Source organism: Anoplophora glabripennis, unplaced genomic scaffold (genome assembly GCF_000390285.2).
Source record: "Anoplophora glabripennis isolate ALB-LARVAE unplaced genomic scaffold, Agla_2.0 scaffold184, whole genome shotgun sequence".
NCBI lineage: Eukaryota > Metazoa > Arthropoda > Insecta > Coleoptera > Cerambycidae > Anoplophora > Anoplophora glabripennis.
In genome coordinates, this window is record NW_019416285.1 from 403199 (window position 1) to 431175 (window position 27977).

The 27977-nt window shown below is 35.3% G+C and overlaps 6 protein-coding genes and 1 non-coding gene across 9 annotated transcripts; 4 read left to right on the forward strand and 3 right to left on the reverse strand.

Moving 5' to 3' along the window:
- The first annotated feature begins 719 nt into the window (after window positions 1-719).
- Window positions 720-3156, forward strand: LOC108910109 (ran GTPase-activating protein 1). Its single transcript, XM_018714620.1, has 8 exons — window positions 720-1025; window positions 1083-1270; window positions 1405-1719; window positions 1776-2205; window positions 2259-2482; window positions 2536-2739; window positions 2816-2940; window positions 3064-3156. Exons 1-8 carry the CDS (start codon window positions 914-916, stop codon window positions 3125-3127), a joined length of 1662 nt encoding a protein of 553 aa, XP_018570136.1. The 5' UTR covers window positions 720-913; the 3' UTR covers window positions 3128-3156.
- A 2265-nt stretch (window positions 3157-5421) lies between these two features.
- LOC108910110 (zinc finger protein 664-like) lies at window positions 5422-7466 on the forward strand. Its single transcript, XM_018714622.1, has 3 exons — window positions 5422-5706; window positions 5843-6677; window positions 6960-7466. Exons 1-3 carry the CDS (start codon window positions 5551-5553, stop codon window positions 7361-7363), a joined length of 1395 nt encoding a protein of 464 aa, XP_018570138.1. The 5' UTR covers window positions 5422-5550; the 3' UTR covers window positions 7364-7466.
- An 813-nt stretch (window positions 7467-8279) lies between these two features.
- On the forward strand, window positions 8280-9591 carry LOC108910105. Its single transcript, XM_018714614.1, has 2 exons — window positions 8280-8489; window positions 8541-9591. The coding sequence occupies exons 1-2, from the start codon at window positions 8340-8342 to the stop codon at window positions 9465-9467; spliced, it is 1077 nt and encodes a 358-aa protein (XP_018570130.1). The 5' UTR covers window positions 8280-8339; the 3' UTR covers window positions 9468-9591.
- Window positions 9592-11054: 1463 nt separating this feature from the next.
- LOC111693198 lies at window positions 11055-11834 on the reverse strand. Its single transcript, XM_023457429.1, has 2 exons — window positions 11758-11834; window positions 11055-11701 (listed from the first exon to the last, which is right to left on the reverse strand). Exon 2 carries the CDS (start codon window positions 11687-11689, stop codon window positions 11072-11074), a length of 618 nt encoding a protein of 205 aa, XP_023313197.1. The 5' UTR covers window positions 11690-11701; window positions 11758-11834; the 3' UTR covers window positions 11055-11071.
- Window positions 11835-13705: 1871 nt separating this feature from the next.
- On the reverse strand, window positions 13706-21674 carry LOC108910135 (serrate RNA effector molecule homolog). 3 transcript variants are annotated; one of them, XM_023457421.1, is made up of 13 exons: window positions 21575-21674; window positions 21170-21303; window positions 20932-21090; window positions 20234-20419; window positions 17655-17721; window positions 17433-17598; window positions 16978-17379; window positions 16326-16915; window positions 15074-15370; window positions 14632-14848; window positions 14408-14576; window positions 14242-14343; window positions 13706-13904 (listed from the first exon to the last, which is right to left on the reverse strand). In XM_023457421.1, the coding sequence occupies exons 2-13, from the start codon at window positions 21289-21291 to the stop codon at window positions 13826-13828; spliced, it is 2556 nt and encodes an 851-aa protein (XP_023313189.1). In that variant the 5' UTR covers window positions 21292-21303; window positions 21575-21674; the 3' UTR covers window positions 13706-13825. The 3 variants fall into 3 exon arrangements, with proteins under 3 accessions (XP_023313189.1, XP_023313188.1, XP_023313187.1); XM_023457420.1 differs by having other exon boundaries at window positions 14242-14340; window positions 20234-20434; XM_023457419.1 differs by having other exon boundaries at window positions 20234-20434.
- A 457-nt stretch (window positions 21675-22131) lies between these two features.
- On the reverse strand, window positions 22132-22203 carry Trnap-agg. Its single transcript has one exon. It is a non-coding gene; the product is annotated as a tRNA-Pro (tRNA).
- A 339-nt stretch (window positions 22204-22542) lies between these two features.
- On the forward strand, window positions 22543-27935 carry LOC108910136 (probable medium-chain specific acyl-CoA dehydrogenase, mitochondrial). The gene is made up of 9 exons (XM_018714662.2): window positions 22543-22726; window positions 22782-22857; window positions 24557-24724; window positions 24925-25025; window positions 25430-25510; window positions 25938-26068; window positions 26610-26718; window positions 27152-27292; window positions 27424-27935. Exons 1-9 carry the CDS (start codon window positions 22709-22711, stop codon window positions 27841-27843), a joined length of 1245 nt encoding a protein of 414 aa, XP_018570178.1. The 5' UTR covers window positions 22543-22708; the 3' UTR covers window positions 27844-27935.
- The last annotated feature ends 42 nt before the right edge of the window (window positions 27936-27977 follow it).

Here is a 27977-nt window from a genome sequence, read left to right on the forward strand (position 1 = left end):
CGAGGTTCATATTCTTGGTATCTGTACTTTATGGGTTCATTTTGTTCTCGAGACTCGTTTGATTTTCTTGTAGAAAGCTCTCGATTGGGTATCGACTTGGTGGAATTTTGATGGTTGACACTTTTCTGGGAAAATTCCTTCCGAGTCACCTTTTTACTACCCTTGCTCCAGGATTTGGTTTCTGATCTGTTTAGCAGATGACTATCCGATCTGCATGACTGCGACAAACAGGATTTGTGCAGGGACCTTGACTGATCGTTTTCAACTTTAACTGCATTAAGAGACTGAAATAAACTATCTTGTTTACATGGGGGCAGTATAGTGAAGTTTATTTTACTCCCGAATGATTTTAAATATTTATAACTAAACATGACACAGGAATTTGGCACTGGCTTCAGTTGAAAACAATTGATTTGATATGTTCGGAATATTTTTAATACACACATTTGATTTTTGAAATTAAAAAAACATAGTAGAATGATAGCGCCATGGAGACTACACAGCGCCTTGGCATGGAAACTTAGTTTTCTGCCACAGATCAGAAAAAGGGCGTTATATGCTTATGTCGCGATGTAATTGGTCAGCCAATACATTCAGTTCAGATGAAAGTACAGCTGCTGCGGAGCAATGGCTAGATCTCTTTCTAATTCATGCATTAAAAGCAGATACCAATATCGCCCGGCAACGCCACATGTTTCAACCTTTTTTCCTATTATGTATTTTGTGCTTTTTTCCACGAAACAATCAAAACATACACTTTTTTCTGTTTTGTAGTTTCACCTTCAGCTGAACAGTGAACACACTCCAACACAATAGTAAAAAGGAATATGTCGTTTGTCATTTAGATTTGAAAAGGTCGTAAAGAATTTGCCATTATTTGCCATCATAACAGTAAATATATCATAAAATTAAAATGTCTTCGGTAAATTTAGATTCAGTTACAATAGCATTACAAAATACCCGAGTTAGCCCAAGTGGGGTTAGTTTTGCTGGAAAGTCACTTAAACTGGATTCTGAAGAAGATGGTATATATATTAAAAGATGACTATTGTGCTTATTTTATTAACAGCGTGTACTTTCAGCCAAACCTGTTGTTGAAGAAATAGCTAAGTGTTCAGACCTACAATATCTTAATCTCGAAGGAAACACTTTAGGTGTTGAAGCTGCAAAAGTGATAGCAAAAGCATTAGAAAAACACCAAGAGTTTAAAAGGGCATTATGGAAGGATATGTTTACCGGGAGAATGAAAACAGAAATTCCTAAGGCTTTAGTAAGATTAATCTTATTCATGTTATTAACAATTCTTTTAAATCTTTCTTTTATATATTTTTGTTTAATTTAGTTTGATGTATCACTTGCTTTCCCAATTTGAGTATAATGTATTAAATTATTATGAATACACAGGAATTCCTTGGCCAGGGTTTAGTAACTGCAGGAGTTCGTTTAACAGAATTGGACCTTAGTGACAACGCTTTTGGTCCTATAGGGGTTCAGGGTCTTGCAGCCCTTCTTAGAAGTTCCTCCTGTTATGCATTGGAAGAACTTCGCCTAAACAACAATGGACTCGGTATAACAGGGGGTAAACTGTTGGCATCTGCGTTAACAGATTGCTATAATTGCAGCAAATCGGAGGGACAACCGTTGGCATTAAAAGTTTTCATTGCTGGAAGGAATAGATTAGAAAATGATGGTGCGACTGCCTTAGCAGAAGTATTTAAGGTTAGTTTGAGCTTTATTTATTTTATCGTACAATTAGAAAAATGATCATGTCGTAGATGATCGGTACATTGGAAGAGATTGCTATGCCTCAAAACGGAATATACCACGTTGGTATCACAGCCTTATCCGATGCTTTTACGTACAATAAAAATTTGCAAATTTTGAACCTTAACGATAACACCATTGGACCTAAAGGTGCGGAAGCTATTGCTAGCGCATTGCCTAACCTGGAAAGCCTCAAAGAAATCAATTTTGGAGATTGTCTGTTGAAAACGCAAGGTGCTATTTCGTTAGCGAACGGGCTTAAAAAAACTCATTTTGAACTGGAAGAAGTAATTCTTGGATTTAACGAGATTAAGAGGCAAGGAGCTCTTCAGTTAGTTGGAGCGATTGCGAACAAAACCAAACTGAAAAACTTAGTATTAGATGGTAACCAGTTTGGTAAAATTGGTAGGGCAGAACTGAAGCAGAAATTAAAGGAAATAGGTACGTTTTTCTTTTAAATCTAAAGAAACACGGTCAGGTTTGTGATTTTCTAGGAAAGTTAAACGTTTTGGGTACTTTGGAAGATGACGAGTCCGAAGACAGTGATGAAGATGCCGAGGAAAGTGAAAGCGATAGTGAAAAAGGTGTCGAGATCACTGAAATCGTCGACTCGGTGGAAGTAAAAGCAACGGCGCAAGATTTTATTACAACACCCAGTGCCCAGAACTTTTTGGGTTTAGGAGATAACAGGGCGGATTTATTGTTGAATGAGATAAAGGTAAGGGTTCCCCTTTGTTTAAAAATTCGTTACTAAAAGCTATTTTATTGTAGAAGAATGGTGAAATTTGTGTAGATTATTTTGTGTCCGTATTGATGAAAGTGGCATCGTTGAGTAACGATGCGAAATCTGAAGTTACTGAATCGTCACTGAAGTGTACAGAGTTGTTATATAAAGATTTATTTATTTGGGCGCAACAAACCGATAAAACGTCTATCGTGAACAATTCCATTCTAGTAAATCTGGGTCTGATAAAGGTAACTGTCAATTTTGTGATAATTTTCATTATTTGCAGCTTAATTTTTTTGTTGTGTATAAAACTGATTGTTGTAGAGTGAAGATAAAAAATTTAAACCTACTTGGAACCTCGAGGGTTGCTTAGGTGCATTGAACAACATAGTGAAAAAGAATTACGTTCCAGAGAGTACGAAAGACACCTTAAAAGTTTTTATGCAAAGGCAAGTAAAGGAATAAATGGACATTGGGTGTAGAATACGATTTTTTACCAATTTAATATACATTTTTTTAAAAGTACTTCGTTTTATTTCCTGGTTTTGTAACGCTTCTCAATTTTCTTTCAGGGAAATTGACAGACGAGGCGTATTACTGGAAATCAAAAAGCAAATATTGACAAGTTTAATTTAAAATATTAAATAAATTTATTTACATATTAATTTTTTTATTTCTTCCAAGTGCAAACAAAAAAAATCTAAAGGTAAGTTTTCTATGAGCAGTTTTTGTATAAATGATAGAAGTTTTTCCTGGAGATGCCCCTGCACGACGAGCCGTGCAAATATAATTTTTTTGGAAACTTGAACACCCTGTATCTCGATACCACATTCCCCAAGAAAAAAATTTATGGAGTACTCTTATTTTTTTGGCAATTAGTCTGTTCCTGTATTTAAAGTGAAATCACCCTGTATATTAAATAATATCTGTTAGAAAAATGATTTAAATTAATAAAAGGGGCCTTAAAAGGTCTTTAACATGTCGGTTTACCAAAATAAAAAGGAATTTTTAATAAAATATATTCAAACTTCATATAAAAATTCACATTATCTTTTAAAGAAAAAGAAAGTAGTTTTCAAAACTAATCGATAATCTCAAAACTATTATTAATCCTTTAGGAATCACAATTTTCCTTATGTCCTATCAGTCATTTTTAAAGTTATACAAATATCTGCATCGTACTCTCTATGTCACAGCGACAAATGGGGCAAGTGTTATTATACATCTGCAACGTGTTGATGCATTCATTACACGTACATAAGTGCCTGCATGGCAGTAACAAAACACATTTTATATGTTCTTGGCAAATAACACAACACCTATCATTTCCATCACTCTTTGATGTATTCATGGGATTTCTTTCCGTTCTTATACGAGGTCTCCTTGTTGGTAGAATTTGTCTTCTATACACCTCTCTATGTGGATGAGAACCCCTCGTTAAATACCGTCCAAATTCAGTATATCTACGTCGAATGTTTCGATACAATTGTCCGAGTCGCAGATACATAAACGCGAACACTATAATGTAAAAGCGGGCGAAAAGATATATTAGGCAACATGAAATCGTAATGCCTAATATAGACTCTACAGGTACTTCGGTTAAAAAATCATATACTGCTCGAGGCAAATTAATCCAAAACAATATGCTTTCAATTACACAATCCCTTGCCTTTTGAGAAAGAAAATTAATGCTTCCTAAGAACAATGTACCTATATCGTTAAATGTCTCTTTGATGCCTGATATAATAGACCAAAAGGTATTTGCTAAATAAAGAACTAAGTATTTCGGACTCAACAAAATTGTATGAACAGCAGTCACCGCACTAAGAATAGTTTTAACCACACAGTCACTTAAAGTTACTGTCACAATCACTAATGATTGAATAATGTTTCTAATATCACTTAAATATGTTATAATATCCACTGATGATATTGTCCTCAGGATATGTTCAAAGTTTTGTACTACATCTTGATAGAATGTTGTAAAAGATTCTAAAACTGCACCAAAAACCTCAAATAATATGTAAGCCAGTTTTGAAACAATTTTTTGTAACGAGCTGAGGATGTTTACTAAAAGGTGTCCTAGTTTATAACTAACGTACAAACTGTAATTAATAATAATACAAGTTAAATCAACGCTGGCTTTTATAGTTTCAATCATTGTCAATCATTAACCACAATTTAATAAACCTTCAAACGAAATAACGGAAAATCTTATCTCTCAAGTCCAAAAGATAAAGGTTAAAAACACTCACAACGCGTCGCGTGAGACAATTTGGGAGGGCTATTTGAATTTAGTAATTTTTTCTATTTGTTACCACAATTCTTACTTGCTAGTGCTAAAGCTAACTTAACACCAGTTTTGGTATCGGTAGTAGTACCAGCGTTACAAACCTAGAAAAAAAAGTCTAGTGGTCGTTTACTAAGATCAGAAGGCCTTTCGATTTGGCAAAAATAGTAGCTATTAATAGCTAATAGCAACTTAGAGTTACTCTGAACTGATATTAGTTGCTAATAGGTACTATTTTTTCCAAAACGAAAGCCCCTGAGGGAGACTTATGTAGTCTCAATGACCAAAGCTTATAAAAACAATGAGCAATGAGTCTCTGTCTAAATTTGTGCTTTAATTAAAAGAGAAATTAATGCAGATGAAACAGACTACAAAAAGTAATAGGGAATTTTATTTTTTGAGTAATTTTTAATTATATATGAGGGTCTTTCGATTTAGCAAGAATAGTAGCTATCAGCAGCTAATAGCAACTTAGAGTTACTCTGAACTGATATTAGTTGCTATTAGGTACCATTCTTGCCAAAACGAAAGCACCTATGTATAGGAACTTTATTCTGGTATATTGATATTGCAAATTGCAAATCATAGACCTTATTAAAAGTCTATGGTGCAAAGCAAACTCGACTCGACGTAGCGTCAAAAAACATTAGTCCGTTTGGTGCATTGTGCATGTATATCTTTTTTACTTGTTTCATGTTTATAAAGAAATTAAACAGGAAAGAAATATTAATGACCCTTAATATTGCACGTGATTTTATATTTCAAGAGAATGAACTACATAATTGATTTAGAAAACATTAAGCATAAATGTAGAGTATGCTTAACACCTAGCAATCAAATGATTTCCCTCACTTGTAAATTAGAGGAAGAAAATGATGAAAGCCCAGAAATATATACTGCCCTGGAAAATATATTTTCAGTTAAGGTACAATTCAATTTTTACAGTAAAAGAGATAATACCAATTTTAAACGTTATAAATAAGAAATGAATGAACGCTACAATTTTATTAAATAGAAAATATTAGATGCATAATAATTACCAATATTACTTTGATTTTTAGGTTAATATTGATCCCAAGTATCCTGAAGGAGTTTGTCTCATATGCTACAGAAGAATTAAAATATCATACAGCCTAAAGACGACATTTAAAAAATCACAGTATATTTTAGATAAATATGTTTCTCTATTAAAAAGTGAGAATTCTGATAACAACTATGCTGCTGAAGTCTCCCAAACTCAAGAAGAATCATTAGAAGAGGACAAAAGTGAGTTGGAAATTGATCCTGAAGATTTTGTCAAACAAGAGCTAATAGGAGAAGAATTAACCGATTATGTGATTTTGCAAGTAACTGATGATAATGAGGAGGAAGAGAATAAAACACAAGAAGAGGATATTTTAAAAGATGAAATAGATGAAAAATTTGATAGCGTAAATAGCAAAATAACCGAATTCCTTAATCCAAATAAATATCAAATTGAAAAACTAGCTTCTAAATCCAGAATATTACATAATTGCCCCTTTTGCAGCAAGCGATTCTTAACAAAAAGAAATTTCGACCAACACACAAAAATTTGTCAAAAGTACACATTACTGAAGTGTGAATTTTGTGATCAACAATTTTCATCTTTGATGCGAAAACATTATCATGTAAAGATGAAACACAACAATGCTTTAACTAAAGAATCGAAGTGTGAAATTTGTAACGAAGTGTTCCAAAATCAAAAGAGTCGAACGTACCACATCAAGACAAAGCACGCTTTGAAAAAGTTTGTTTGCAAAATATGCAACAAAGCTTTTCATTTTAAAAACGGTCTAGCTACGCACATGGACACTCACACTAAGGATCAATTTAAAGAGATATGCCCGGAATGTGGGAAAGGTTTTCATTACAGAGGTAGGTTTCTAATTTTTCTCCAGTGCGAGTTTGATAATCAATCTACAAATTCATGATAATCAGAATTGGCTTAGTCCGAATGTTTTACTTTTTATGTAATTTCAGGCCAATAAAGCATATTTTTAAGCGATTCCCTACTCATCTCAGTTTCTATAAGTGGAAAGACTATTTTTAAAAATTACAATTGCCTTCCTGGTATCATTTCATTATTGTTTCTATTGTGATATCAAAAGAACTAATATTGGCCTTTAGACGTATCAAGATGGTTTATTTTTTTTTCAGGGGGGCTTTTTTATCACATGAAGATCCACAGGAATGAACGAAACTATGTATGCACCTACTGCAGTGCAAGGTTTTTGAACATATCCGGATTGAAAAAGCACATACGTATTCACACCGGTGAAAAGCCTTGCCAATGTGAATACTGTGGTAAAAGTTTTCGTTCGACAAGTATTTTGAACAAACACGAGAAAACGCACACAGGTCATAGGCCTCACAGCTGTAAATATTGTGGAAAGGGTTTTATATCCACATACAACCGTAAGGTGCACATGGCAGGCCACAGCGGGAACCATCCCTGCGTATTTTGTGACAAATCGTTTTTGAATGAGGAAGTTTTAAAGTTGCATATGAAATTTAAGCATGCTGTCAAGGAAGACGCTTCGAAAAAGGAAGACAGTGAATAATTAATTAGTATTTGTTATTGCGGTCTGATTTGTTGTACATTTTCTAAAATGATAATGTGATTAGAACCCAAATAAATTTTATGAATAAATTTTTGTATCTTTATATTCGTTTTAATTGTTTGTAGAACAAAAATAAAACCCTAAACCTCTTAAGATCTTGGTTTCATGTTAATTGAATTTTTACATTAAAGCTGCGTTAAATGTATGGTCTGATGTGATCACTGAAGTCGTCATTAAGAATTTTGCCAATCGATCACGTAGTATAGTCAAATCATGCACTTTGACTCAATTTAAAATATGCTTAATATTGAAGTGTACTTAAATACCACCTTTTATAAGTCACATTTGACTTTAAAACATTGTAAAGAATTAGTGATGAAAAGAAACAATTTCCCTGCTGTGAGGTGAGGGTGAAAATAAAGTTACTTACAAGAGGGGTCGCTATTTCAGCAGTGGTTAGAACTGTTGGCCATAGACTAATTCTTGTCCATCAAATGGTTGCTGCTGGCCATCAACTGGCTAATATCTACCTAGTCTCAAGGGTTTATATACACACTTTTATAAAATTTGTCACTTTAAACCGAATTTTAAATCGTCACTAATGGAAAATTATGTTGCCCGCGCCTAAGAGGCGGAGTTTAGGTCTATTCTATTTGGAAAAAAAACTTGCATTTAAAAAGGCACACATTGTACTGTTGGCCGAACTGAAATCCCAAATTTCAAAGTACATACCACAAAATAAATAACTCTAAAGCATTATTATTAACTATTTATTTAAGGAAGGTAGTAAAATAAAAACCGAAAAATTGAACATCAAGATCACAGTCCTTCAAGGCCGCCTATGCATTAATCTGTGCTATGGGTATATTTATGTTTTATGGTCTATGGTATGTTTAGTATTTTTTTAGGTTATTTGTTAATTTTGTACGAATTAAATAAATGTAGGGATTTGAATTGTATCTCATGTTGATAAAAAATGAATAAGAGAGGAGAATTAGAAGACGTAAAATATTCCTGTCGAGTATGTTTATCTCGGGGTGAAAAAATGTTTTTCTTGGATAATCCATTGAAAGAAGAAAATAGTCCTTCAATTTTGCAAATTTTAGAAATGATTATATGTACCAAGGTATTTATTTCTGAATTTCCCAATACGGATTTCTTTATTATTTCTTTTTAGGTGGAACTTAATAATAGTTACCCTTGCCTAGTGTGTGCAGATTGTTTAAAATTTTTGAATGTAGCTTACGATTTTAAGCTCAGATTTGAACATTCACAAAAAATATTGCAAAACTTTCTGGATAATTATGAAGGAGAGAAAAAATTTCTTCAGAATGATGTCTGTGGAAATAATAAGGAATGTGAAAGTAATGAGGATGTGGAAACTATTTATATTAAATATACAGATATTCATGAAGATTTGGATGTGAAGCAAACAGAAGCTGAAGATTATGATTATGAGAATACTGAAAATCCTTCTGATGATACAGGTGTTTGGGATCAAATTGTAATGCCTTTGGAGGAAAACGAAATTAAACCATCAAAATTTAGTAACAGTAAAAAACGGCGTGGCAGAAAGCAGTCATTTAACGTTGATAAATATATAATAGAATACACGGACACAAATCCTGTATCCTTAGATCTGAAAAATCTGCCAGACGTTGATGACGAACTCTTTCGAGCAGCGTGCAACTTAAAATATAAGTGTTCTGCTTGTCCCAAATTATATTCCAGTAAAGGAAAGCTCGAAAAGCACGAAGAAGGATGTAAAAAATTAAAATGTAGGATAAATTATAAAAAATTATGTACTGCAAAAAATGTGGCTGCCAATCAAGATAACTATTTGTTACTGTATCAGAGCGATAAGTGCTCTCGGGTGTATTCATCCAAGGGAGAGTTAGACGATCATACCGAAACAACCCGTGATTCTTCCCACACGGACACGTTCTTAAAGATAAAGGTAGAAGGACTCTCGGAGATTGATAAGGAGTTATTTAGAAGTGCTTCGCTTTTGAAATACCAGTGCGATAGTTGTACAAAAGTGTACTCCTCGCACGAAAGATTCAACAGGCATAAAACGGTTTGTGGGAAGTCTAAGAAAAAGTGAAAAAGTCCACGTTAACACGATTACGTAAGGAATGTTTCAGCAGTGAAGCGTGTCAAACAGAATTAATTGAAATAAAAAGTAATAATAATGTGTCTCCAGAATTTACATTGTTTAATAGCAAATATTTAAAAAGTTACATTTGTAGTTTTACTGAAATATCTTTATATAAAATAGTACATTTTAAAAATAACTGTTTTTTTTTTGTGTTGTTAGCTATGGGCAGCTTGTGCGAATGTTATTTGTAAAAAATTTTTGTATTTGATTATGAAGAGGTACAAAACGAGACGAAATTATTAACAAACGTCTCCCATTGAGTGGATGGGCTCCAAAATAATTTAGTTTTATTTATCGTCGGCAAATGGCGGTAAATGCTGTGTCCATAATTGAATTAAACAAGAAAAGCGATATTTGTGTATGTCAATTCTTTATTTATCACAAGACAGCTGTCCTAAATTTAACGACATGCGAAATGTGGCCAACATTGCAATATTTTTGGGGAACCTTCATGCTTAAAAAAATTTTCAAATACATTTTTTACTGATTATATATTTATAAATACTAGTCTTATGTAAAAGTACAATTTTTTTTTAATTTTGTAGTATCGACATTAATTTAAAAATTTTGAATTTTTGACGCAGAGTCACGGAACCCACAGAAAGGTTGCGGGGAATCCCAGAGTTCCGCGGAACACAATTTGAATACCGCTGCTTAGAAAAAAATATAATTTTAAATCTCGAATGGAGTAAAATGATTATGAATTTTTGTCTTGCCTTTTACCCACTCATAAAAAGAATGCAAGGTAATCGGATTTTTGTAATTTTTGATATTTATGGTACGTGTAGCTTGGACCCTGAATAAGAATTTTCCAAAGTAGTTCGACGTCAAGAAGTCTTGGTTCGATGCAACGTTCATAAATTACCGAGATAATCAATTTTGAAGTTTAACCTGTCGGCTAAATCCACTACTAGATGCGACACATTTTTCAACTGGGAGCGTGGCCTAGTTAGTAGCGTTCGGTTCCGACAGTCATGAGATCGCTGGTCCAAGTCTCGTCGGGCGACTTTTTTTTTTCCCTTCAAAATGCACCATGTTTTTTTTGTCTTTTTCTCATCTCGAAAATTATGAACAAATGAAATATTGTAATAACTCCTTATGTACATATATGTAGGAATATTCTTCAAATATTTCACTAAACTGCACAATTAATTAATTAACAATAAGGTTTCTTTAAAAAAAAAACAAACGAGGTCAGGTAGGATGTTCTATTATTTTATATTTAAAATTAATATTTGACATTTTACGCAGAATGGTATAGTATATCATAGAAACATGGGAAGCAGACGTTATTTAAGCACCCAGCATACCATATAAATGTTATAGGCACATTTTGCTTTTAAAATATCGACGTCGAAGCAAACTTCGTTTAACATTTTGAAAGATTGTACCACACTGTGTAAAATGTCAAATACTAATTGTAAATATAAAATAAAAGAACATCTTACCTGACCTCATTTGTTTTTTTTTTAAAGAAACATTGTTAATTCATAATAATAGTATATTATTCAACGAGCGTATAATGATGGGTATTATTCACAAGGTGAAGTTTAGTTTATGTTATTAATAATTGTAATATTTGAACAATTGGTGAAGTTAATCGGAGGGATAGAATTAACATCAAAACTAATGTTTTGGTGACTTGAAACATTTGAATTCGTTTGGTTTAGTTTTGGTTGAATTGAAGATGATATTTTGTTGGCCGTATTGGTTTTATTTTTGACGGATTCGTCTATGTAGCCTTCTGCTACGGCGGTGGACTTCCATCCACCGTGTCTTTTGAGAGCAGTAATATCCCCGCCTGCGTCAACCAGTATTGTTGCAGAAGATCTGCGGAAACTGTGCCCAGAATATTGTTCTGGATTCGGCAATTTGAGGAAAGCAGCGATATCCTTTCCCATTTTTGTAAATTTGTTTATCCCAATTCTCTGAGTTGTACATTTACCATTTTGGAAATTTAAAAAGAATGTGTCACTGGTTACATGACTTGGTCGAAGACTTATATATGTCTTGCATATTTTGTAAAAGTTATCCGTAACAGTAAATTTTCGGCAAATTTTTGTCTTAGTATTTGGCACATTAACCAAAAAAGCTGATCCAAAATCTTGTAAATGGCTTATTTTCATTTCATACAACTCATTACTTCTGCATGCACCCATTACTCCCATTATTAAAGCAACCTTAAATTACAGAATGTAATGAAATAACTATGTGCAAGATTTACTTAATATCTTACCTTTGTTGCTAGGTATTTATCATCAGATGCTTTAGTTAAAAAGTTATTGATATCTTCGCCAGAAAAAGTTTTCGCTTTTTTAGTCTGAAAACCTGATTTTCGTTTTAGTAATGCTCGTAATTTTTTATAATCTTTTAAATTTATATCTTGATGTAAGGTGATCGTACTTCTAAGCATTGAATAATAGGTCCATAGTGTTGAAAATTTATATTTTGTGGATAATTCAGTGAAGTATACTAACAAAGTCGATTCAGAAAATGAAGTGGTTTTCTTTTCCTTTTGCCACTTCAAAAAAGATTCATATGCCATATTATATACTTTCCTTGACTTTTCCGGCAACAAATTTAATGAGGCAACTTCAGCAGCTTCTCTAATTTCTGGTGGTGTTAAAGAAAAGTCATTTTCATTTTCTATATCCATTTTTAGTTCGTTTTTTAACACAATTTAACACAAAATATCAAAACACTGAGAAATCTATGCACACAAACAATAATGTTGACAGGTTTGAGTCAAATTTGTTTTGTTTTAAAAGCTACTTAGATTTATGAAATGTTTCGAAAAACATGGTATGTTAAGAAACAGATATACGACACGCACAAACGAAGTCGCTGATGGCTCAGTGTAGATGCTCCTTCCCTTCCAACCGCTGGTCCCGGGTTCGAATCTGGTCTAGGAAAATTCACTTTTTTAATTTTTTTTTTATATGTACAGCACTGAATTGAAAATATTTAGTGGTTTACACGATAAAATTTTAAAAACGGATTGTTTGTAGCAGAACAATATAATATTATAGCTAAATTAAGGAAGCATCTGACAGTAGTGATTAATGACTCATTAATCACTGCCGTGATTAATGGGTATTATTAAGGTCGAGCAAACAGACGTATAATGGGTACATTATACAATAGTCGTGGATAAATATTGTTTATCAACCAATTGTGCAGATTAATGAAATATTGAAGTATATTCCAACATACAGGGTGTTTCACGGTGACGGCCTATTAGAATTATTTCAGAGACTACTTGGATTTGAATTTTGAAAATTTGGGATACAGGGTTTTCGGGCATGCCCTTCTCAACTAAAATAATGGCGTCCACGTATCGCTTCCGTTATACCGGAAGTCGCCATCAACTTGCTTATTTTAAATGGAACGCCCTATATATTCTTGCAATTTTGGAATCTTCGTGTTAATTTAGGTGGACTTTTATAAAATTAACCGTTACCGAAATATAATTTTTTTCAAAAAATGGAGAGAAACAGTGACTAGCTTCAAACCATGTGTACTTTATAGTAAGAAAGATAAAGCAATAATATTTATAGGGGGGATAGCTAGACCCCTAAGCTTTCCATCCATACTTTCAAAGAGGCTTAATTGCATACAGGGTGCTAGAAATTTAATGCCGAGTTTAGTTAACTTCAAACCTTGTAAATTTATTTTAAATGGAACACCCTGTATGTTTTTTTATATTCTGATACACAATTTTATTCTCTTTCGAACGGTATCAGGGTTCCCTATACCTATCTCATCTAGTTTTTAAGTTACCTACCATTTTTTGTGTAATCACCTAAAATCATGTAATTTCTTTCAAGAATAGCCGTGGAATTTTTAGCAAAACTTCGAAACAAATTTGACGATTTTGGAAATTTTTAATAATCTTCAGCGACCTCTAAAAAAATTTTTCACAATTTTCGAGATGATAAAAAGAATCAAAAAAACAAATGGTGCCTTTTGAAACGGGGGAAAATAAAATGTTGTGCGATGAGACTCGAACCAGCGATCTCGTGACTGTCGGAACCGAACGCTACTAACGTTGCGTCGAACTACTTCGGAAAATTCTTATTCAAGGTCCAAACTACACGTAGCATAAATATAAAAAATTATAAAAATCCGATTACCTTGCCTTCTCCTCGTCAGTCCTGTTATCGGGAGCAAAAAAAAACTGCAAGTAAATTTGTATAGCTTTATTTAATCGTAAAGCTGAAATAAAAAATCTTTTAACGCTACAGAAAATTAATTTAAAATTAATAAACACTGTCACCATACAAATAGTAGTAATATTCTAATTGCTAAATAAATTCTTCTGGTTCTCGGGGCGCGTCCAGGTCCCTGTAATGTATAACGGGCCTGAAATCCGTGGGACCACCTCTGCGAACAAATACATATTTTTTGTTTATTTTAAGAATTTAAATGAGGCATAAAAGCAAAAATATTCCGACGGAGACCGCATCGGCAAGGCGCTTCAGGAAACGGCAATATTTTATATTTTACAAAGAAAACATTTTTTTTGTACTTTTCGAACCTATGTTCAAATACACCTAAAAGTTTACAAAGCTCAGTTGTTCCCGTCCTTTTCAAAAACATTTCCGAAAAAAAATTTTTTTAAACCTTATAATGCAGGACACTCAAGGGCGCAGCCGCAGGATATTTTCCACGACTGCTTCGGGCCAAGTCCTTACGCCTATCGATTTAACTAAAATATTACCTTGTCCTTTGCTGGTATCCTCTTGACCTTGGGGCGAAGCTTTGGTTGTAATACGGCGGCGGCCTACCGTAACCCGGCGCCCCGTAACCTGCACCGTAACTGCTGCGAAGGAAAAACAATCGTAAACAATTAAAAAAAAAAACTATTCGAATAACGCTTATTTCACCTCGGATGACTAAACGTTGGCGTCTCCTCGCGTTTCGGCTGCGGCGCCTCCGCCAACATCGGCCTCTTCGGGTCCCGCAGGTAGTTGTTGAAGAACTCCACTTCCTTCTTCACCTCCTCGATCTTTTCGCCGTGCTTGTTGAATATGTGCTTCCTCACAAAGTCCGGACCTGAAAACGAGACGGTCATTAAATAAAACCGAGTGGGACATTTTTATTGTCTCGCCTTTAAATTTCTTCCCCGACAGAGGACACAACCACTTGTCCTTGGCCAATTCCCTGGTGTTGGCCTGAACGAATTTGTCGATTTCCGTATCGACGTCCTTCAACGATAAACTGATCAGCTTCGATTCGTTCTTGTCCTTGTCCTCCTTCGGCTTTTCTGGCAGGAAACTGGCCATCTTCGTCTCTATCGGAGCGCCTATGAATTGCGTCATGTCCGTCTGAATGTAAAAAAAAAATTGTTACTATACAGGGTGGCCCAACTTTCACATTTGTGGATTTTTCATAGTACCGGGAGAGGAGATGGCAAAAAGTGGTCAAGGTGACACAAATTTGATTTTGATGAAAAATTAGAAAAGAACATCTTAATTTTGGTGAAGACAGTGTATTTCATTTGTTTGTCTTTGTGATTTTTTTATTTTGAACCCATTTCAATATCGACTCACCTTCGAAGTCGGCGGAGGCCCTCTCGCGTGAAGGATCCCGCACCTGTTGGGCATCTCGTCCTCGTTGGGGTACTCGCAGTGGTTGTAGTAGTCGACCGAATGTACAACTCTCAGGTAGAGAATTATACGATCGAGTACCGATATCAAACTCTCGTCCCTCTCGACTGTCGTTATCGCATCCTGAGATTCAACGGCGTGCTCTATGCCCAACAGTTCCTCTTCTTCCGCGCTGGCCTCCTCTATGAGGTAGTCGGTGATGTTGTGTAGAACGGGATTGTTCGACACCAGACCGAACGTCTGGAAAAGCGAGAAATTTTACACAATTGAATATTTAGTCGACGTACCTTTTAAGGTCACGTTCAAGGTTATTTCAAAGTCAACCCCTTTTTTATGGTACAATTTTTGTACACGAATTCTATACTTTGTACTTTTTGAGGTCATGTTCAAGGTTATTTCAAGGTCAACCCTTGTTTTTTTATAGTACAATTTTTGTACCCGAGTTCTGAAGAGAGCAAGAAATTTTAAGTTCGGAAAAATGCTTGATACTTTTTGAGGTCATGTTCAAGGTTATTTCAAGGTCAACCCTTGTTTTTTTAATAAATAGTACAATTTTTGTACTCGAATTCTGAAAGAGTAAGAAATTTTAAGTTCGGATAAATGCTTAATATACTTTTTGAGGTCATGTTCAAGGTTATTTCAAGGTCAACCCGTTTTTTTTTATAGTACAATTTTTGTACCCGAGTTCTGAAGAGAGCAAGAAATTTTAAGTTCGGAAAAATGCTTGATACTTTTTGAGGTCATGTTCAAGGTTATTTCAAGGTCAACCCTTGTTTTTTTAATAAATAGTACAATTTTTGTACTCGAATTCTGAAAGAGTAAGAAATTTTAAGTTCGGATAAATGCTTAATATACTTTTTGAGGTCATGTTCAAGGTTATTTCAAGGTCAACCCGTTTTTTTTTTATAAATTGTACAATTTTTGTACCCGAATTCTGAAAGAGCAAGAAATTTTAAGTTCGGATAAATGCTTGATATACTTTTTGAGGTCGTGTTCAAGGTTATTTCAAAGTCGACCCGATTTTTTTATAAATTGTACAATTTTTGTACCCGAATTCTGAAAGAGCAAGAAATTTTAAGTTCGAATAAACGCTTGATATACTTTTTGAGGTTATGTCCAAGGTTATTTCAAGGTCAAGTTGTTTTTTTGTTAAAATAATAAAATAAAAATTAAATATAATAAAATACGAACGTACCTGCTGCGGCTTGTCTTTCTTATCGTCCTGGTCCAGCCACAACCCGGCTCTGTTGTCCAAGTGCAACGCCACCCTAGCGGATATCCTAATATCCGACCGAACCACCTGCTTGTGGGCCATTATGCCGTTCACCGGCCTGATACGTCGACTCAAATCCCTGTTCACTATCGCCCCCAGCTCGCACTCCCTCAACCTGATATTGTTCAGGTTCCAGCATATCTCCTTGATGTTGGCGTCTCTCTTGAACGTCACCCATCCCCTGCGCAACCAACGTCTCTCCGGCTGCGGATCGGCCAGGGCGACGCGGAGGAAGCCGTCGTATCTCGAACACATCGCCTCGACCTCCTGCTTGGTGATGGTGGGAGCCAGGTTACGGAGGAATATGGAGGTGGTCTTGTGGAGGGACTTGGGCTTTTCCGGTTTGGCGACGTCCTCGTCCACCGAGTGGACGTCCTCTTCCTTCTTCTCGACGGGCTCTTTCTCCGTCTCCTTCTCGTCTTTGTCTTTCTTCTCGGCCTCCTCCTCGCTGTCGCTGCTGCTGCTCGAGGAGCCGCTGCTGCTGCCCGAGTACGACCTTTTCCTTTTCTTCTCTAAAGGCAACAGTAACAAAATATAAAATTCGTTCAAAATCGTTAAAATAACCGAAACTAACCTTTAGCCTCGCCCTCTTCTTCCTCGGATTTCTTCTCCTCCACCTCCATTTTCTCATCTTTTTCGTTCTCCTCGGCTTCCTTACTTTCGTCCTCCTTCTCCTTAGGCTCTTCTCCTTCTTCCTCCTCCTCAGCCTCCTTCTCTTCTACAGGCTTCTCCTCGTCTTTCTTCTCCTCCTCGTTTTCCTTCTCAGGCTCCTCGTCTTTGTCGTTAGTGATTTCCCCGGCCTCTTCTTTCGAATCGTCGACCTCGCCGTTTTGCTTGTTCTCTTCTCCCTGCTTGGTCTTTTCAGAGTCGAGCTCGCCTTCTTCCTTCTTGATATTCGCCTCCGCCTCTCTGGCCTCCTTGGCTTTCTCGGCCTCCGCTTCTTTAGCCTTCTGTTCCCTATACTTTTGTTCCATTTCTAAAAAGGTCAACATCAGGACATTTCCGGGTTCGCGCCCTCGAAAACCTTACCTTCGTATTCCTGCTCCAGCAGAGCCAAGTCCTCGTCGGTGCCGCCCTCTAGTTTAATCACGACTGTGTCGAGAAGTTTCAACAACTCGTTGGTTTTCGCGCAATCCACGGAAATGTTTCCGATTTTTCCGTTCCTCAGCAGGTCCAAGAATACCTCCACTCTTTTCTGAAATAAAAACGTTTTGACTTCCATCGATTACCGAAAATTTTAAACTTAAGTACCTTCAGCGCTGCCGCTTGTTCATCCTTCCTCCTTACGGAATCTTCCGGGTGGTACTTGAGGCGGAACCTACAAGAAATCCGTAAAACGCAAGTGTTAATCATCGTAAAACGCAGAACGGCGGATCCTGCATAATTTCCTCTTTCATACAAAACTTCCACATCAATGAAGTGTAAGGTAAATGAATTAGATGGATGCAGAAAAGGTCATGTAAATTGTAAAACGTAAAGAAATTGCCATAAAAAAGAAATTCGTTAGATAAAAATGAACACATTAAGTTACATTTACAGTGAGAAGAATCGCTTTGAAACATTCATCACGTATCAAAATCTGCGAAAAGGAAGGTGTTCATTTCTTCTACAATAACAATTTTTCCTACAAAGTTAAAACATATTTTACATAGAACGTAATTTTTTTAAAGACAAATTTTGATGCGAACGTACGAAATTAAGGGGTGAAATGGGTGTGGCACTCGCACGGAAAAGCAGGCGTAAAGTTTCCGTCGAGGAAAATGATTACGCCTGCTTAAGACAGTCACTCCAACCATACAGAGATAAGTACATGAATAAATTGATACGTTTCATCTTGAACGTGAATCTCACCTGTTTCAAATTACCCTAACAATGTACGCGAAAGCCTGTGCATTGCGCGCACGGCTTTATTTTAACGGCTAGTACAAATTCCACATTGCGTATCAGTATCATTATATTATACTTTCGATTTAAAAAACGCGAGTGATTCGTTGTGTATTCTCACAATGCTGTCGCACACAAGACACATATTTATATTTTACGAAGAGGTCAGCTTGTTCTTGTATCAATGCTGTAGAGAAAAAGGATTTTAAAGTAAAATGCTACGGAACAAGGTTAATACAAAATATTTCTTAAAAGCCTTTTTTAACCTAAATGTCTACACTTTAGGGGCTGGAAGACTTATGTACAGCTAAGAAAGGTGTATGTCAGTTTTATTTAAATATTCTCGATTTTAATCACGAATGAAACGCTGCAAATATACCCCACGATAATTTGAGTTTCTTAAACATATTTTCAAACATGGGGCGGACCGAATCAGATGAGATCTGAAATTTATGCGAAACAAAAAAACCGATATACATTTTTCCTTTCAGAAATACAAAGCGTTTTTCGACAGGAGAGCAGTTTCAGTTTCTCCCTGGCTATCCGATGGTGACATTGACCTTGAAGATCATTTCAAGGTCAAATGTGATTTTTCAAATGCAACCCTATACTTTTGAACCCAGAAATGAAAGCGGAAAATTTTACATTCAGATATGACCTTGGGTGACCCCTCCCTTTTGACCTTGGGGCCCGCACAAGGTCAAACTAACAAAAGTACAGGAACGGCAGAATAACTCGACGGGAGAGTATTTTAGAGAAATGATAACTACAAAAGTTTCAGTTTCTCCCTGGCTATCCGATGGTGACCTTGACGATCATTTCAAGGTCAAATGTGATTTTTCAAATGGGACCCTATACTTTTGAACTCAGAAATGAAGAGAGCGGAAAATTTTACGTCAAATATGACCTTGAGTGACCCCTCCCTTTTGACATTGGGGCCCGCACAAGGTCAAACTAACAAAAGTGCAGGAATGGAAGAATAACTCGGCGGGAAAGCATTTTAGAGAAATGTTAAATACAAAAGTCAGTGTTAAGGTCACCAACGGACAGCCAGGGAGAAATCCTGAAACTTTTGTATTTAACATGTCTCTCTAAAATGCTCTCCCGCCGAGTTAGTCTGCCGTTCCTGTACTTTTGCGAGTTTGACCTTATGCGGGCCCCAAGGTCAAATGGGAGGGGTCACTCAAGGTCATATCTGAACGTAGAATTTTCCGCTCTTTTCATTTCTGGGGTCAAAAGCATAGGGTCGCATTTGACCTTGAAAAAAGTCTTCAAGGTCATCATCAGATAGCCAAGGAAAAATCCTGAAACTTTTGTATTTAACATTTTTCCCTAAAATGCTCTCCCCCCAAGTTATTCTGCCGTTCCGGTACTTTTGATATACCCTGTATAAAGGCTAGACTGGTTAGAAAAATGTGTTGAGAAAAAACTGCTCTAATAAAATTTGCACAAATTTCAAAAATTAAGTTAAGGTTTCAATTTGAGAATTTTTTAAATTCTACGCCACGGTGTTTCACCCAAAAAAAATGTATCGATAAAGTTCTTGCCATTTTTCGAACTGACAGTAATTATGACAAAAAAAATTAGTAAAAATCACCATTTTTTTAAAGAACGCCCTGTGTCTGAAAAACAAAGGCAGAAAGATGCGGTTGTTTTCAAGATAACTTCTAATCTTATCAAATCTGGTCCACCCTGTATACAAAAAGGACCACCACAACAATTTATTTATTATTTGAACAAATAATTCTCGAGACAAGTAAAATTTTTGAACAGTTTTCTCTGAAAATATTGCCTTTTTAATTTGGAAGACATCAGCAAGTAAAAATCAAAAATTTACAATTTGCTTAAGATTCACTCGACTGCACATACACCTTTTCGAAAAAAAAAAAAGACCAGTTAGTAACTTAAACCTATCCGAAAAAATGCGAAACGTAAACAATACACACCATTCGTCATCTTTATGGGCAACAAAGAATTCGTTAAGTTGCTGCCTCTGAAACTCCAGTTTGTAATCGTTATATTTTTCAATGGCCTCGCTGTCGGAAATGTTATCGTCCTGGGTGGCCAGGAAGGCCTTAAAGGACATCATGGGGGGCTGTTGGCCCTCGATTTGCGAGGAGGACGGGGGATCTCTGAAGAAATAACCTCTTTAAAAGATAAGAAAACACTCGGGTTAGTAGGGGATTAGTGTTTGAAGTAGTGGTAACAAAAAAACGACATCTAAGGACAAAACACGTGCATGCAGGCACAGCTAAAAAGTAACAAATCGCTATTGCAACGACAACAATTAAAAAGTATCATGCGCTATTTATCGACATGTACCTAAAATTTGCACTAAAACAACTTTGAGATTTTCTATTAGGACTTATATTTTGCATAATACAATGAATCCTTTATTGTCTCTGCTGTTAAGTGTTAAAACAATAACGACGTAATCATTTTCTTGCTATTTCTGCATGTAAAGAAATAATCATTACTCAAGTTCATTTCATTCAATTCCACTATAACTTTAAGGTTAACAAGAACTTAAGAAGTACTAAACAGTACATGTTTCTTGCACTAATGCAAAATCTAATCCCCAAAATCTAATAAAATAATAAGTATCATGCAGACTTTATATTTTTAAAAAGGAAATAACATTTACCTGTGAGCTGGTTGATGATATGAATTGTAGTGATTATAATAATTATCGCCATAATAATCATGTCGAATCCTTTTTGGTTGAGGCTCCAGACTTGGGGAATAACCTCTATCTCTTACTCCAGGTCTATACTCCCGTGGCCTAGGGCGTGACCAGGAATCCCTGAAAATGCAATTGTACTTTATAATAAATATAATTACCAAGTACGTCTTGAATAGCAGTACTTGTATTATATAGGTACCTTTCTGCCCAATCATCCCTTGGTCTCGCAACTCTTTCGGTGCCTCTATAACTTGCTTCCGCCCTTTCTCCACGAAATTTGTCCCGGCGTTTTCGGTCATACTCATCATCACTGTCTGCCATTTTCCAGTTTCACTGTGTAATAGACAATAAAAATTAAACATTACTTAAAGTAAACAACCGATGTATCAGTTCATTTTCTCTAACATTATGCATAAACTACATTTTGGAAGAGTTTATAATTAGACGGAGGTAATAACAAGCTACAAAACAAGCCAAATGCCATGCAAATGGTGCCAAAGATGACGTCGATGATTGCAACCGGAACTACTCTTGTTAAATACATAAAAAAAATGCTTCCGGCGCAAGTGAACGAGTTGTACTCAAGTTTTTCTGATATACTTACGATTTGTTCGGGAGATTTTTCAAAAATTATTCATAAATAACATTAACTTTCCAGTATAGAGAAGCCGCTTCCGCTACCAAAAATGTTTAACGCTTTACATTCTGTCAGTGCAGTATTGCCAGATCAACAATAATTATTTAGGATTGGCGTATTGGAAACGAACTACACTTTAAATATATCAAAATGTAAGGTAATTAACTGCATAAAAAAGCATATATGTCCATTCAATTCATAATGACATTGAACACTCATAATAACTTAATATCTATCACTAGATCCGGAAGTGATTTTAAAAATTTTAAGCAATACGGTAAGTCTGGCAACATTGGCAACGATTGGTGCCATTGATTTGTGATTGGTACTATTGACACTGTAAGCGGGTAATTCGAATGTTACAAAGTTAATAATAGAATAATGCTAAAGTTTGGATGAGGTTAGGGTGAACTTAGCCAAAGAATTATTAAATGATAATATAGAAAACACTAGAAATGTAAGTTCCTAAATAAAAACTTAATAAAACAATCTATCAAATATAAAAATATTTGTTAAAAAACATTGGGCTCGTCCGGGATTTGAACCCGGGACCTCCCGCACCCTAAGCGGAAATCATACCCCTAGACCAACGAGCCGATGCTTTAGTTAATTATATTCAATATATCTATATATGTAATGCTATAATCAGCCAGGAAATGATTTATCTAAAGAAATTTTAAATTCCTGGTACATTTGTAAGCCCACAGAACAGAGAAAAATCAACTCCTTTTAATATGGTAGATTCGCTCAGGGTATAATTCCTTAAAAAAGTGTATGTTCTTACTGATCTGCATTATACTGTGATGCCCCAAAATGAAGAAAGTAATGTGTAAATATTTACTTAGGGTTCAAGGTCGTACACTACGTAATATTCCATATCTTTGTAGTACATTCATTCTTTGATACCTACCTTGGTATATTACTTTTATTATGGCATTCAAAATTATAAATTTAATAAACTGGTTATCTTAATAAAAAATAATAATAAACACATTTAATCTACAACAAGCGTGGTTCTAATCAGTACATACTACCTTTTAGACTTTGAACGTAAATGATAAAACTTTCCATTTTGAATAGTTCACAGTGCAGTAAACAATTATGGCAACGTTTCGGCAGGCAAGTAAAATTACCTCAAATGTTTACAAAACTATAAACTATAAATTTTTTTTAGATCTATAAAGTTATTAATTATTCTTCAAGTGTCAGGACTCTTTCCACTTCCACCGTAAGAACTGGATACAACTTTGGTAAGAAATTCTAATTTAAATTCTAATTTCGCTATCAGTGGATGTTATTCGGTTTTGTTATATCTTTATGGTGTTGTTTGTGTAACTTTTGAATTGAATAGACTTTAGACATAGATTAATTTTTATTCGCTATTCCTTTTATGTGTGAAAACAAATTTTTTACCATAAAATTTTGCTATAAATTGTATTAAATGAAGCATTCTTATTGTCATTACATACACAGGGTGTACCAGTTGCGATAAACTTCCAGGCCCGATAAAATAAATATAATAAAGCGCTAGTAATTTTTGTAATAATAATGATAAAGTGGGAGAGTATATTAGTAACGAGCGTTCAAATAAAAACGTGGTCAAGTTGGTTCTGAAAATTTGGACGTAGGGCGTAGCGTATAGCAAATGAACTTAAACGTCATCTGTCAAAGCGCTATATCGCCGCTATCAATTTGAATATTTTCGTTTTAAAAAGCGTTTANTTGTGTTTTCAAATATACTTCTATTCAAATTGAAGTTATATTAAATTACTACGAATATCATGGAGATGTCTAGTCTCCCTGACGAATATAATGACATTTACAAAACAAACTTCAAAATCAAATCAAGTGACTAAACATCAGGGTCGCCAATAATGGCACTGAAATATTGAAGAAAACTCTGCCCGCTGATTGGTCAGTTGCAAATATATCCTCGACATACGGCATAAATTAAATTCTCTAGAGAATTGGATTCCTTCAACGTTCAAAAATAAGTGTTTAAGTTTTTAAGAGAAATTTGTCAGGTGAATTTTTTCTCTGGAGAATCAGTTCTCCTGTTTTCAAAAATCAAGCCCCAGCTCGTTGAGAAATGAGGTTAAGTTGGTCGCTATAAGCTACGCCCTACGTCCAATGTGTCAGAGCCAACTTCGACCACGTTTTTATTTGAACGCTCGTTATATAAGTTGCGCATGGAAAAAAATGCTCTTTATATATCTTTTTGGATAAAAAAGTGCGCAATTTATACAAATCAACGTGCCTGAACATTTTTTATAAATATTAAACTTGCTACAGTGTCATTAGTTCCTACTACACCTACAAAATTTCAACAAAATCTAATCAATGACGTCGAAGAGAAGTTTCAATAAATAAAATGACGTTCAAAAATATTTACAGATATGGACCATTTTTAATCAAACTTTGTACCTCTTGGTTGCCTTTCGTAGATTGCAGAAATCATAGATAAAAGTCAATTATTTTGCTTTAATTTCTCAATAATTAGATAAATATGGAAATTAGATAAATATGGAGTAGTTGCTTCCCACAGTATTAGCCTTGGTATTAGTTAAAAAATATAGAAAAGTTAAAAATATTCATCTATTTTTCAATCAAATAAACGTTTATGTAAAACTTTCGTTATTCTGCTACTATGCTCACCGCTACAAATAACCTTTGTTACAATTTTAGGACATTCAACCATAGTTTAATTCACAAAATCCATACACATTTTATTTAGAAATCATCTAGTACACAAATATGACGTATGAAGATCAAAGCGACGTCAATTTAATTTTTTGACACTTGAAAACTTTAGGCTCGTCTGCGCTGGTTATTTTTAGATCAAATTTTTCAATCAATCAAAAAATCAATCGAAGGCCGTGATTCTGAAGGATCGTAGGAATCGTTTTAAGAAAAAAATCTTTACTCTTAATTTTTTTTGTTTTGACGCAGAACTCAGCGACACCCAGTTAGAATTTCAACAACTGGCAAGAAAATTCGCGAGGGAAGAAATTGCCCCGGTTGCTGCACATTACGATAAAAATGGGGAATATCCAATCGAGCTGGTCAAGAGAGCTTGGTCTCTTGGCCTGTCGAATTTACACATACCGGAACACTGCGGTAAGTTATATGACTATAAAGTTTCTTGTTTAGCGAGATATACTTATGGAGTGGTAAAAATTAAAATTAATTTAACCAAACACTTTTCCATTATTTATATTAAACTTAAAATACCTCGCTGGACTTGCACATTTATTTGGTATAATCATAGAAAAATAAAAATTTGCTATTTAATAAACTGTAAAATGAGATGATTTCAGGTGGTGTGAACGAAACTGTTTTTAACGGTTGTCTTATTACTGAGGAATTAGCTTGGGCATGCACAGGAATAACTCTAGCTGTAGGGTCATCAGAACTAGGCGTAAGTTATTAAGTACAACACAGGATTTTTTAAATATTCTTTAAAATATGCGAAAATGTGTACAGCATAATTAGAGTTCGGGAGACACGGCTCTTAACAGTGTCGTACTGAAACAAAATCACAGAAGGCCATTTCAAAATGGTGGAATAGCCTGTGTTCCGACAAAAAAATCGTTAGTATGGGTTGATTTAATTAATATATGGTGTCATTTTTTTTTAATAATACTCAAACTATGCTGATGCTGAAAATTTGAGATTACATGACAAGAACAAGTGCCAGTGTATTTTTTTGAGAATTTCAAAAATTTTTTTTCATGCGATTAATAAAGGATTTGTAAATTCGAATTTATATTATGTATATCTTTAACGATTGTAAAATTTCAAAACTTTATTATTTTTTTCCAGCAAGCCCCTGTGATAATAGCAGGCAACAAAGAACAACAGAAAAAGTATCTCGGGCGACTAATTGAAGAACCACTTGTAGCCGTAAGTACTTTTTTACGCACGTGAGTGATATCCCTGTATTAACAATAACTTTGTAAATTGTATGCAATAATTAGACATCGGAAACTTTGTGGCGACAATCAAACAAATAAATAAATAAATATTATGTTAGTAAGAGGCAATACGCGTTGTGGTGGTTTATGCTCAATACACGATGCTGTTGATGCCACAAAAACACATACCATACGGCCAATATGGCTCAACAAAAAACCTAGAGCGTTCACCAGCACGCCAGGCCGACAGGGCATATCGAATAAATTGATCGATGCGATGCTTCAGATAAGAGGATTTGTAAAAATAACATCTATTAAAAATTATTATTGTTTCCAATCTCTAATAATAACTTTGTATTTTGTGTACGATAAGAAGTCGTCGCTTCTTGCTTTTAACTACGTATTTCGTGCTTCAGGCATATTGCACAACCGAGCCAGGCGCTGGTTCTGATGTGAACGGCATCAAAACGAAGGCGGAGAAGAAAGGAGACGAGTATATTTTGAATGGACAGAAAATGTGGATTACAAACGGTGGCGTGGCCAACTGGTAATGTTATTAATTGACTGAAAAGTAAAAATTAAACAAAAAAAGTAAAAATGATACTTATTTCGGAAATTCCATAGGATTTAGAGCAGTTGTTGGAACTGGATAAACTAATACCCACTTCTCGGTTCCATTCATGTATTATCTCGTGTACGAATTTTCGGGTAATTTGATGCATGTGCCTATGAAAATTTGGTATTCATTGACAGATATTCTCCACATTTAGTTAATGATTTACTTTGTCAAATTTTGGTGGCGGCAAGTGATTTTTTTATTGAACTTTGGCAGAGTATATCATTAACATGGTGTAAATCAATCTGATCTTAATTTCATGGAAATGCAATTTAATACTTTATCTGAGTTAAAAGCAACACATCCTTAGCATCAAATAAAATTTTCTTTAAAAAATTTTTTATGCTTAAAACAATAGTAGGATTAGTTACTGGGCAATAACTACCATTGCCATTTGTCACATTCGTCGAATAAAACGGACTAGAAAGAAGATAACAGCATTAAAAATTACTTTTTTTTTCATAACATACAGGTATTTTGTGCTGGCACGTACCAATCCAGATCCCAAGGCTCCAGCAAACAAGGCATTTACAGGATTTATTGTTGAAAGGGACTTTTCTGGAGTGCAACCTGGCAGAAAGGTATATTAATTAAATACTTTCATAAATGTTTACAAGCTACGTGACCAGTATAAATTATACCCTTTTCTTTGTTGTTAACTTCTTGAAAAATCAATCATTAGCTTAGATGATGGCACAGAATCTTGCTGAAGGTACTCAACTATAAAATCATGTAATTTAAAAGACTTCAAAATATTCTGCATCTCTTTTCAATCAACTCACTACCATTGTCAGTGTTAGCTTTAGTCCAATCATCGAAACACTGCAGCGCTAGGATTAATTCAAGATAAAAAAGTAGATTCTATTTCCATTTTTCATTCATTGTTCATCCCAGATGATCACTGATGTACTTTTAACATGTCCATTTTTCATCCACTTCGTATGACTCATCTGCGCTGCTCATCCAAAGAGACTCGTATAAATGCGGTTGTACGTGGTTGTACTGTAATTTCAGGAAGAGATGATGGGGCAGCGAGCTTCGGACACTCGCGGCGTCACGTTCGAAGATGTGCGCATACCTAAGGAGAACGTCCTTCTGGGAGAAGGTCAAGGTTTTAAAATTGCCATGGGATGCTTCGATTTAACTAGGCCCTCGGTAAGTTCTTTTAGATCTATGACAAACGTATTTTAACAAAAGTGGTGATGTGGAACTGGAAAAGTAACCTAATTTGCCAGTGCCAATACAGCTTGACTCAATATTATCTTAATTTTCTTCACGTTCTCTAGGTAGCCGCTAACGCAGTGGGCATAGCGCAGCGAGCCTTAGACGAGGCCACCAAGTACTCCCTGGAGAGGAAGACGTTCGGCACCGTCATCTCCAACCACCAAGCGGTGGCCTTCATGTTGGCCGACATGGCTGTCGGCGTCGAAACGGCCCGACTCGCATGGATGAAGTCCGCTTGGGAAGTGGACAACGGTAAGAGGAACACCTACCTGGCCTCCATAGCCAAGTGCTACGGTTCCGAGATAGCCAACAAGTGCGCTGCGGATGCCGTGCAGGTATTTGGAGGGGCGGGATTTAACAAGGAATACCCCGTGGAGAAGCTGATGAGGGACGCGAAGATCACCCAGATCTACGAAGGGACCACGCAGATTCAGAAGTTGGTTATTTCGCGTATACTTTTGGACAAAGCGAAAAATGCTTGAAAGCTACTTGAAGAGATGGGGCGGAGATAAGGATGGACCAAATGTAAATTCTCTTTCAAATTTATTGGTGTAAATAAAAGTTTAACGATTAAGTGCTATTTTTTATTTTAAAAAGGGGTTTTAAAGTCGGATTT

What these genes read in the sequence shown, in the direction of transcription:
- LOC108910109 (XM_018714620.1), top strand. Translation starts at nt 914, where the DNA reads ATGTCTTCGGTAAATTTAGATTCAGTTACAATAGCATTACAAAATACC. An exon ending in ACTGGATTCTGAAGAAGATG is followed by an intron (nt 1,026 to 1,082) that starts GTATATATATTA and finishes GTGTACTTTCAG; the next exon opens with CCAAACCTGTTGTTGAAGAA. An exon ending in CAGAAATTCCTAAGGCTTTA is followed by an intron (nt 1,271 to 1,404) that starts GTAAGATTAATC and finishes ATGAATACACAG; the next exon opens with GAATTCCTTGGCCAGGGTTT.
- LOC108910110 (XM_018714622.1), top strand. Translation starts at nt 5,551, where the DNA reads ATGAACTACATAATTGATTTAGAAAACATTAAGCATAAATGTAGAGTA. An exon ending in AAAATATATTTTCAGTTAAG is followed by an intron (nt 5,707 to 5,842) that starts GTACAATTCAAT and finishes TTTGATTTTTAG; the next exon opens with GTTAATATTGATCCCAAGTA. An exon ending in GAAAGGTTTTCATTACAGAG is followed by an intron (nt 6,678 to 6,959) that starts GTAGGTTTCTAA and finishes TTTTTTTTTCAG; the next exon opens with GGGGGCTTTTTTATCACATG.
- LOC108910105 (XM_018714614.1), top strand. Translation starts at nt 8,340, where the DNA reads ATGAATAAGAGAGGAGAATTAGAAGACGTAAAATATTCCTGTCGAGTA. An exon ending in AAATGATTATATGTACCAAG is followed by an intron (nt 8,490 to 8,540) that starts GTATTTATTTCT and finishes ATTTCTTTTTAG; the next exon opens with GTGGAACTTAATAATAGTTA.
- LOC111693198 (XM_023457429.1), bottom strand. Translation starts at nt 11,689, where the DNA reads ATGGGAGTAATGGGTGCATGCAGAAGTAATGAGTTGTATGAAATGAAA.
- LOC108910135 (XM_023457419.1), bottom strand. Translation starts at nt 21,291, where the DNA reads ATGGCAGACAGTGATGATGAGTATGACCGAAAACGCCGGGACAAATTT. An exon ending in TATCATCAACCAGCTCACAG is followed by an intron (nt 20,435 to 20,931) that starts GTAAATGTTATT and finishes TATCTTTTAAAG; the next exon opens with AGGTTATTTCTTCAGAGATC. An exon ending in CCAACGTTTAGTCATCCGAG is followed by an intron (nt 14,344 to 14,407) that starts GTGAAATAAGCG and finishes TTTCCTTCGCAG; the next exon opens with CAGTTACGGTGCAGGTTACG.
- LOC108910136 (XM_018714662.2), top strand. An exon ending in ACACATACCGGAACACTGCG is followed by an intron (nt 24,725 to 24,924) that starts GTAAGTTATATG and finishes AGATGATTTCAG; the next exon opens with GTGGTGTGAACGAAACTGTT. An exon ending in GAGTGCAACCTGGCAGAAAG is followed by an intron (nt 26,719 to 27,151) that starts GTATATTAATTA and finishes CTGTAATTTCAG; the next exon opens with GAAGAGATGATGGGGCAGCG.